This window comes from Lentinus tigrinus (assembly GCF_003813185.1).
Source record: "Lentinus tigrinus ALCF2SS1-7 unplaced genomic scaffold L226scaffold_111, whole genome shotgun sequence".
NCBI classification, from domain to species: domain Eukaryota; kingdom Fungi; phylum Basidiomycota; class Agaricomycetes; order Polyporales; family Polyporaceae; genus Lentinus; species Lentinus tigrinus.
Genome location: NW_027138020.1, coordinates 1 through 9,296, shown reverse-complemented (window position 1 = coordinate 9,296; position 9,296 = coordinate 1). Strand labels below are relative to the sequence as shown.

At 55.3% G+C, this 9,296-nt stretch overlaps 3 protein-coding genes across 3 annotated transcripts; all 3 read right to left on the bottom strand.

Annotated features, from left to right (window-relative positions):
- Window positions 1–677: 677 nt before the first annotated feature.
- Window positions 678–3,781, bottom strand: L226DRAFT_496383 (MFS general substrate transporter). Its single transcript, XM_067677558.1, has 22 exons — window positions 3,502–3,781; window positions 3,408–3,444; window positions 3,319–3,353; window positions 3,111–3,200; window positions 2,928–3,004; window positions 2,847–2,877; window positions 2,742–2,783; window positions 2,528–2,681; window positions 2,389–2,464; window positions 2,184–2,323; window positions 2,048–2,121; window positions 1,945–1,990; window positions 1,819–1,901; window positions 1,735–1,760; window positions 1,560–1,681; window positions 1,449–1,490; window positions 1,321–1,394; window positions 1,211–1,259; window positions 1,068–1,148; window positions 953–1,004; window positions 853–898; window positions 678–802 (listed from the first exon to the last, which is right to left on the bottom strand). The coding sequence occupies exons 1-22, from the start codon at window positions 3,699–3,701 to the stop codon at window positions 790–792; spliced, it is 1,590 nt and encodes a 529-aa protein (XP_067528280.1). The 5' UTR covers window positions 3,702–3,781; the 3' UTR covers window positions 678–789.
- A 1,079-nt stretch (window positions 3,782–4,860) lies between these two features.
- Window positions 4,861–5,440, bottom strand: L226DRAFT_61763 (uncharacterized protein). Its single transcript, XM_067687064.1, has 2 exons — window positions 5,265–5,440; window positions 4,861–5,188 (listed from the first exon to the last, which is right to left on the bottom strand). The coding sequence occupies exons 1-2, from the start codon at window positions 5,361–5,363 to the stop codon at window positions 5,009–5,011; spliced, it is 279 nt and encodes a 92-aa protein (XP_067528279.1). The 5' UTR covers window positions 5,364–5,440; the 3' UTR covers window positions 4,861–5,008.
- Window positions 5,441–5,596: 156 nt separating this feature from the next.
- L226DRAFT_517845 (uncharacterized protein) lies at window positions 5,597–8,918 on the bottom strand. Its single transcript, XM_067678528.1, has 5 exons — window positions 8,872–8,918; window positions 8,541–8,810; window positions 6,988–8,488; window positions 6,728–6,918; window positions 5,597–6,663 (listed from the first exon to the last, which is right to left on the bottom strand). The coding sequence occupies exons 2-5, from the start codon at window positions 8,739–8,741 to the stop codon at window positions 5,635–5,637; spliced, it is 2,922 nt and encodes a 973-aa protein (XP_067528278.1). The 5' UTR covers window positions 8,742–8,810; window positions 8,872–8,918; the 3' UTR covers window positions 5,597–5,634.
- Window positions 8,919–9,296: the final 378 nt, after the last annotated feature.

The window sequence follows — 9,296 nt, the reverse complement described above, 5'->3', positions numbered from 1 at the left end:
AGTAATACAACGCAGACACAAGAATAACAACGCTGGGACATCCATAATGCTAGGAACGACGAGTCCGACGTCCTCTCGTCTCCACCTGTGTACTCTTGCCCGCTGCGCCTCGCCGCACTGCAGCGCCGCCTGCAGCACGGGCGACCGCGGTAGAGCGACCACGACTGGCCCGCGGCGCGACAGCTACGTTCAATGTCGCTCCGCCCGCACGACCACCCGGGGGACCGGGAAGTTTGCCGCTCTTCGAGCGCGTTACGCGAGTCGAGGTCTGCGCGACCGGCACTGGTTGTACAGGAGGTTCTGCAGGTGCTGCCGGTACAGGAGCGGGAGGGCTGCCACTGACAATGTTGGCGGGATTCTCAACCATTTGTGTGAAGGCAATATCAAAAGATCAATCACGTGTGTGTACAAGTTAACATGTACAGTTTTCCCTTAGTTCTGACTTGAAGATCAACGCAGCACACGCGGCGACCGACTACTAGTGAGTCAAGTTGCTGTTCGCATGACACCGGTCAGAATGGACCCTAACGCGGAGCCACAAAATCCAAATTTTTCGCAAAATTCATAGAAGGGACGTTTGGAGGTGGCTGGGGACTCGGCGTGCTGCCAGGTATCCGTGCATGAGTCGGCTTGAGGTCGGTCGACGGGCGAAACATCATTCGGGAACAGCCCTACATGTCTGTACTTTCCTTGAATAGAGGGCCGCGAGAGCACCCCGCGGAGAATATCCACCATACCATGTACCCACACGGCATCTCACATCGATCTACGCGTACGGAGGCTTCGGGTTCACAGTACGTATCTAGACGGGGTGAGTTAGCACGAACGTCGAATGAAGAAGGTTACACATACCTATGATACCGGTTCTCGAACTCTGTGAGATCGCGCATGCCAGCCTCTAAAGCAGTTGTGTCAGCCGGGTCAGCTCAGACGACAAAGACGGACAACTGACCTTCACCCTCCAGCTGATCCTGAGCAGTAACCTTACCGTACTCGCGATCGCGCTAGATCCCACCGTTCATGAATGATTAAGATGCGCCACAATTTGAAAACACAATGAAGCGCACCTTGATATTGCTTCGAAGCATGTACGCGCCGAGGGCGAGGTGGCATACGGTCTTGATGACATACGAAATCAGCATGGCTGTCTGCAAACCAGAAGTCAGCCTGTCGCTCTTCCAGCCTAGGGAAGGAACTTGTAAGAACATACGGTACCAGTCCTGTAGCGAGGAGCTTCGCTGTCTATTAGGAAATGCGGTCTGGCCGGTCGCGAGCTTCAGATCGTGGGTCGGAGAACTATGAAAAGGTGCGGACACCCACCCGATGATGTTGCCAATGCAGTATCCCGTGAACGTAACAGCCGTCGTGAAGGTCTTCTTCGTGAACCCTCCAATCTGTCAAACAGTGTGAGAATATGGTCATCCGCAAAGTCCTTCTAGACAACGCACATTGTTCGAGATCATGACGAGCGAAAGGGAGAAGCCTACAGACTGCAGGAGTTCAGCGAACGTCCGTCAGACAACGTTTGCACCCAGTAGAACCAAAGTTGGGATAGTCACCTGGAAACTCGTGAAGCAGTACGCCACGAGCCTATTCGACCGCTGCTCTTCTGGGAGGTAGGTCAAGCAAGCCGCAGCCACGATGCATGTCAAGTTCCCCAGGGTCATCGTTATGACGCGCACTGTGACGTCGGTGGTGAGGACTCAATTAGTCGTGAGCCGCAGGGACACGCACGGTTCCTGAACCGCATGCAGATATAGCTAGATGGCGGTGCACGTCAGCCCAATAGCGCACAGACGCAGGACGACTGGGACATACCCGGAGACTAGCACACTAACGATCTGCCCGCTAGACGAGGCTGCATCGAGGAGGGTGGTCTGGAGAGTGGTGAAACCCATCCCCTGTGCAGCACGATTAGTCTGGCATACTCGCTGCGGAACGGACGTGAACGCTCGCCTTGATGATGATACTCGAGAAGTTGGTGACGATTCTGAGGAAAGTGTCGCATGTCAGCTTTGAACCCGGCCGTTAACGTTTCGAGCCGTACCCGTTCGGGATCTGGCCCGAAATTGTCGCGACCAGCAGCAGCCATGTCTTGGGGTCTTCTAACGCATGACGGACCTGTCGAGGCACCCACATTTGACATGTGTACTCTACGCAAGGAAGAGCGCTAAACCACGTGCCTGATACCACTTGAACATCTTGTTCTTGACTCCGAGCTTAGCCTCAGCGACCCGCTTGACTGCGAGTACTTTCTCTTCCTGCGTGAGGAAACGTGCCTCGACCGGAGAGTCTGGGAAGAACGACCACAGAACGACCGAGACTGATAAAAGCAAGAGCGGGTTAGCACTCAATGGACGCCGCTCGAACGCGGAAGGGATAACTCACATACGAGGCTCACCGCACCGAGGATGAGGAAGATGTACTTCCAAAGGTCGATCTGCGGGCTTCCAATGTGTCCGATCTGCGGCAGAGTGCTCATGAGAAATCCCAACGGCTATAGAAGCCACACGTGAGGAAGACTCACTCCGTATGCGAGGAACCCGCCCACGATGCCCGCCCACCCGTTGAATGAGCACCAAATGAGTGTCCGGAAGGGCACTTCGTTCTGCGCATACCAGATTGATGTCAGGATAGTCATGCCAGGGGTGACGACGGCTTCCACGAGACCGAGGAATAGTCTGCACGCGGGGGATGAGTGGCAGGGTTTGTACTTGAGGTGAAAGCGGCGCAGGACTTACCGATTGATCATGGTCCCTGCGAAGTTCGTACATGCCGGGGTCCTGCAAAGATGAGCAATGAGTTGCGAGCATGCTCACAGGTTCACAGGCTACGAAGGCGCATACGTGATGATAATGATTCCCCAAAGGAAAGCCACTAGGAAAATTCTCAGCATAGAACACTGAATCAGCCGCAATGATACGCACTGATCGAAAGGACCTTCCCGGCTGGATAATGCTGAAGCAACCACCCGTCCGGGTAATTGCCGACCAAGTATCCAAGGCTGTCATGAGCATGCATCAGCAGGAAGGGTGCCGATAGCGACCGTGAACGCACTAGAAGACTATTCAAGGGTGAAGGTTAGGGAGAATCGATCACGAAGATTGGACGCATAGTACTCACTACTCGCGAACCAGTTGAATTGGTCTCCCGAAAGATGCAGGGCCGTCTTCATCCCATAGAGGTTCGCATAGTTGAGCCTGTCGATTAGCCATTAGACGACTCTGATACGAAGTGAGCTCGAGCCAGGGATGCCGTACGCCGTCTTATCCACTGCGAAATGCGCACATCAGACCGCTTCAGGAATGAGCTCGATACAGCTTACGGTAACTCAGCCCTTGGCAGAAACAAAGCTGCGGCGTTGATGAGTGTCTCGATACGCGTACAATATCCGTAAAGGCGGATACCATGGGTAGGATGAACAAGTCTATCTTGCGAGCGATCCTATCAAGGCAAGCGTCAGGGAATCGGATCCGCCCAGTGGAAACAGTGAACACTCACCGTCGACTTTGTTCAGGTGTAACGCGAAGACCTGACTCCTTCGCGACTGAGAACTCGTGCCACCCTACATTCGCGTCATCATCGCCCTTCTCTCCAACTTGGGCTACCTCCTCCGGGTCAAGGTCGAGTTCCTTATCTTCTGAACCGATCTCGAAGCCGGAGTCTTTGAGGAGCGAGACGGGTTTATCTAGTGCGGACATCGGTCAATTAACCTGGAGTGCGTAACGTTACCTTCCTCCAAGGTATCCTGGAAGTGCGAACTGCTCGGATGTAGTGGAGGTGTCCGAGACAAAGGACGCAAAGCGAAGCGCTATCTCTTCCCCGTGCTTTATACGCCCGTGAAGACGCAACAGGCAAGGAAGTTGGCAATCCAAGGGCGCTTTTCACGGGCCGTGCTTCTCTCGGGTACGTCGCGGTCATATGGTCTCGTCTTCCAAGATAAGCTGCTGAGGGTCAGCGAGCGGGCAGATAAGCGATTCCAAGTGGGCAAGCAGTGAAGCGATACCACACCCGAGGTTCGTACGCTTACTAGGTGATGTGATGACAACATGACATTGCAAGCCTGTACAGCGTCTGGCCTCGTGACCATACCTGCTCGACGTGACTTAGTACTCGAGAAGAGAGTAGATGGGCAATGTGTACTTGCCTACGAATACGGAGATGACCAACGACACACTCCAAATGCGAAGCTCGACCCTCGCCAACCCCATGCAGTGCGACCACCGGAGCTTCTGCGCCAGGTATGCCTATCTTCCCTGCATATCTAGTTCATACGTAGTCGCTCTATCTGCTCCGGCGCGATCTTCGCCGAAATGAGGAAGCGTACATGCTCTGGGTGTTCGACATGTCGCTCTTCCTGGCGAAGCCGATTGATCTGCAGGAATGCGATGGAGACTCGGGGTGGTCTCCGGTGCCGTACCGCATTGGGCTGTCACCGGCGCGAGACGAGCATGTCTCATAGCTCCTCAAGTCATAGGAGTGGTATGTCATATATTTGCCTAAGAGGAGCGATATCGGGCCGAGGTGGAAGGGGGAGGGTCACGGAGTCCTGTGAACCGTCCACGGAGGATTGATGACGAAGAGGGTTTCGCGACGTGGTCCCGGTGCCATCGCGAGAGCTCTGCGAACGTCTTCCGACGATTCAAACATAGGTCTGTCACAGAAAGCACGTGGTACAGGACCGTTGCGAGTTCGGTCGCCTCAAGTGAGCAGTTGGTATCTGAGAGCACAACAGTCACTCGACAAATCGGAGTCCGCATGAGAGGCACGTACTACCCGTGTGATCCGCGTCTTCGACTGACTCAGTATCATCCTCATCCCGAGTCACCAAAGATGGCAGTACTGTGCAATGAGGAACATGGTGCTGTTGGGGTGGCAGGTCTCGTCGGGAGGGCGGGAGGTGGGGGAGCTTGCGGATAAGAGGATCTGCAAATGTCGATGTCAATATCGATGTACTACGTTCGAGCCCTCTTCTTGAGTTGATCGCACGGTCTGGCAGCGGCTTCCACTATTTTAGAGAAGAGGTGATTGGCATACCTGGATTCATGGTGGTAGCACGCTCGGCCTGTTCTCTTCGTGCCCGTAGATTACGGAAGAATCGGTAGACGTGCGATGGCGTGTAGTAGTCGCATTTCGGGAGTTGTCTGACCTTCTCCACCAGTGCGATGCGCTCGGTCATGTCCGGGTGCTGGGTAACATCATCGAAGTATCTTGACGTCGTATCAGACAAGCTCTCGTTCAAATTCAGGCCAAGCCCAACGCACCAATGAGAAGTTTGATTCCTTCAAAGTTCGAGTTCGTGGCGAGACGCCGTCGAGGAGTCCTTGAGGTCTGGAGCCGTATATACGTAGTATCAAGACCATTGTCAGAATTTCCAACCGCCTGTAGAGTTGAGTAGGAGGTCATGAAGAATTGCAGCTGCTGCAAGGTCGGAGCCTGGAGGAACGTTGCCAAGCGCTTCGCGTCACGCCTGGTGCAAAAAAACGCGTGACGTCACGCGTCGAGCATCAGACGCTCGCCGGCGCACCGCTATCCTCTCGTTCAGCTGGGACTCGGTTCAGAGTATCGGTAATCGTCGTTAAACAAAGAGCCATTGGTGAACGAGTTATTGAACAAGTTTACTACACGCAATGGCTATCGACGACGAGGCCGACCAGCTGCGCCAGTTCCCTTCCGTCCCTTTCCAGCTCTCGAGCCTCCCGCCGCACCAGCTTCTGCCGCTTTCCCCTGACCTGCCTTGCTGCGAGTAACGCGTATCTGAGCTGCGCTGCGGCTACGCGTAACCCTCGGTTCGCTTGCTGCGGGCACGTTCGCGTTCGCTCCCACGTTGTTGGCCCGGGTCCGCTCGATGCGACGTCTCTTCTGTGGCCGCGCATCCTCGTCGGCATTGGCAGCGGCTTGGTCTTGGTCTGAGACACGGGCCTCTTGAGCCTTGTCGGCACGGGCCTCTTGAACCTCCTCGGCACGGGCCTCTTGAACCTCCTCGACACTGGCCTCTTGAACCTTCTCCGCCTTTGGGGCCGGCAGGTTGGGAAGGGCCGCGAGATAGTCTGCGAAGTCGGCAGCTTTCATGACGTCGACCACTCGTGAGTACTTATACGGATTATTGGTAGCCATGTCCCACGCCGGCCAGAACAGGCTGTCGTCAAGAAGAATCTTCCCTACGAGTGAGCGAACGCCCTCGTGCGTCTTCAAAGAGGCCGCGGAGTCGAACACATGTTGCGGGGGCTTCGAGTCCCGGGCCTCTATGTCGCGTCCCGCGTCCGTTCTCCATTGCCAGACGATGTAGCGGGTTTGGAAGAGCTTCATCAGCTGCGCGATGAGCCTGTTTAGAGCAAGTGTGCGCTTTTTATCGTAGTAGTTATTGTAATCGCGAGGGGAAAACGTGATGCGCTCGATGCCCGTCACCGTGAGGCTGCCGCAATGCATGATAGAGCAGCGCTTCGCCACTTGACAGACGTTCTCGGGGTTCAGGGGGTCCTTAGGAGAGCACAAGAAGTAGCTGTTGAGGAATTCGTCGACTTCGACGATGTTGCTCTTCATGGACTTGGAAGCGTTATGCACGAGAACGTGCAGGAACGCCTCCATCTCGTCCGCGATAGTGGAGTTGTGGTTGTAAAGGCCCATATGCAGCTGATATACAGACATGTATGCTCGGGTCCCCTAGTATGCATGTCGTCAGAAACCAGTGAGCGACTCAGCAAGATGGCAGTGGCATGGTACATACAGTGCGAGTGGATCCTTTTGGCGGCAGAGCAATGTCGGTTCGCATCGCGTATCCCCAGTCAGACAGGATGGCTTTCCAGAATACAGCGTATCGCCCCGAGGGCATCTTCATGAACACCGGATATGCCAGAATATTGCCGCTGCTGATGTCGTGGTGGATGTAGTGGCACCGGGTGTATGCTTGCTCATGTGCTGTGGTAAGACGAGATCCGATCCGGATGAGCAAATGGTGGAACATGGTGGCACGACGTCAACACATACCTATCATTGCCTCGTAGATGAGCCGGACGAGCTGTCTGCTGGAACTGACCGAGTTGAGCGATAAGCAGAACTCTTTCAAGACTATCCGGGTATGCACCCGGGGCTGCGAGCCCCTTCCCAGGATCTTGTGGAAAATTGGGATAGTGGGCGGGTTATGACCAGTGTTGAGACCCTCTTTCTTGCCGGCCTGAGCTAAAACCATCGGGAAAGGCATGGGCGCATCCGAGTCTGGCCTTGCCCGCATGATCGCATTCGACATCGTCGCGGGATAGACCTTCGAACAGTCTCCAAGACGGGGTCGTGTATCGGAGGGCAGCTTACGGGCGAGTCTGTCGTCCATGACTGGCTTCGCCGCCTTTGTATCTTTGGGGTTAGGGAAAGGAGGGAGCTCTTGTACGACCTTGTTTCCAAACGTTCCGGAGTAGCGATCGGTTAACGTCACCTGCATGCGCACGCCGTCGAGGTGATGCACGTCTTCATGTGCCACGAGTGTCGGTACGGAAGGGACGCCACTCGCGTTGAGCTTCGCAATGATCGCACCCTCCCGCTCCCAGCTGTTGCGTAAAGGTTCCCACGTGTCCTTGAGGAAGACGAAGCGTTGCGTGAGCCACTCGAGGGCGATGTACCCACGCATTGCCTTCCCCAGGGGGACTTCTCCCGATACCAGCGGTTCCCCGACCAAGAAGTCCTTTCCGTCAACTCTGATCCGGTATCGAGGATGCTTGGCCCTCACAGCCTTGCGGAAGGCTTCGCGGACATGGGTCATGACGTAGCTCACGCCGACTCGGGCAAACTGTGGTTCCGCGGAGGGGAGGACAGGGTCCGTCGGGTCGTGATGTACGAGCTCGTCAAACTGGCTCGCGGCGGGCTCGGATCCATTGGAAGATGTCGCCGGGTCGAAGAAGCTGGGGTGGACATTCGACGTTTTGAGGAGCACGCGCTCTTCGTAGTCGAGGTCGTCACAGCGAGCGCGAGCAAGGATGTCCATCCGGCGGTACCCGTACGAGGATTTGCTGAGGCGGACTGCGTTGAGGTCGTGGCCCTGCTGCTCGCTGCTGAGTTTTGAGAACCCATAGAGGACCCGTAGCAACGCCCTGGTGCCCTCGACGCGACGCGCATAATTGACCTCTTCGGTGACGACGATGCCCGCAGGGTCCCAGCGCATCACACGGAACCACTCCCCGTAAACGAACAGCATGAACAGTGCGGTGCGGTGCTGGTAGTTCATTACTTCCTTCGCGTTGGACTGAAGATCCTCGAGGACAGCATCGTGGATCTCGGAGACGTCGGAAGAAGGTGTGTCACCGACTCGGAACGGGTCGTAGTTAGGTCCGTTGGGTTTGAATTCGACAGCGTATTGCGCGTAGGCAGCAGGAGGACACTCTTGAAGGTCCTGTGGTAGCACAAAGTACCCATGCTGCTTGAAACCGTCATCGCCGGCCCGGGTGCTTGTGTGGAAGTCGAAGCCTGGGCACAGAGGCTGTCCTCTATTGACGTTACTCTGGAGCATCGTGAGATATGCATGTCAGAGCATACAACAGTTGAACACGTACCCAAACCCGTGCGTACTTTGCCTCTGGTTTTTCCAGCTCCATCTCCAAGGCGCCGTCTTTCCCGAGGTCTTCGTTGAACGACCACCATACTTTGCGGACGATCGCGTCTGAGACATTAGAAGCGAAATCCGACGTGAGGTTGTGCAGACAGTCTGATTCAAACTGCCCAAGGCGCATAAAAATCGTGCAGTTTCTGACCATGTTTACGTCCTGCTGTATCTCTGCCGGTGGTTACAGTACGATTCGGATGGTGAGCTGCGGCGGAGGGGACTGCGGGATTCTTAGGTTCGACGGTTTGGCGAGTAGGTCCACTTATGAAGCATGTACTCACTCGGTCGTGGTTTTCACGGGAGGCAGAAGACAAGTCGGTGGTTGGGGATGGAGGTGAGTTGGAAAGAAGAGAGAGATCAGATTGTCGGCAATGCGACGGCGATCAAGCGCTCACGCGTAAGTCCAACTACCAAGATGAGGCAACAATAACATCCTGCGGCAGAGGGCCTGGGCCCGCGGATATTGAACTCGATAGCGAGACCAGCGTTTATGAGTCTTTCGAAACAGGCACGCATAAGACAGTGCAGAGTTCGCCGCGAGGTTGGCATCTGCATTCATAACCGCCATCACGAACGACAACAATACATACAACATAAGTATAGCTACAAGCAGTAATACAACGCAGACACAAGAATAACAACGCTGGGACATCCATAATGCTAGGAACGACGAGTCCGACGTCCTCTCGTCTCCACCTGTGTACTC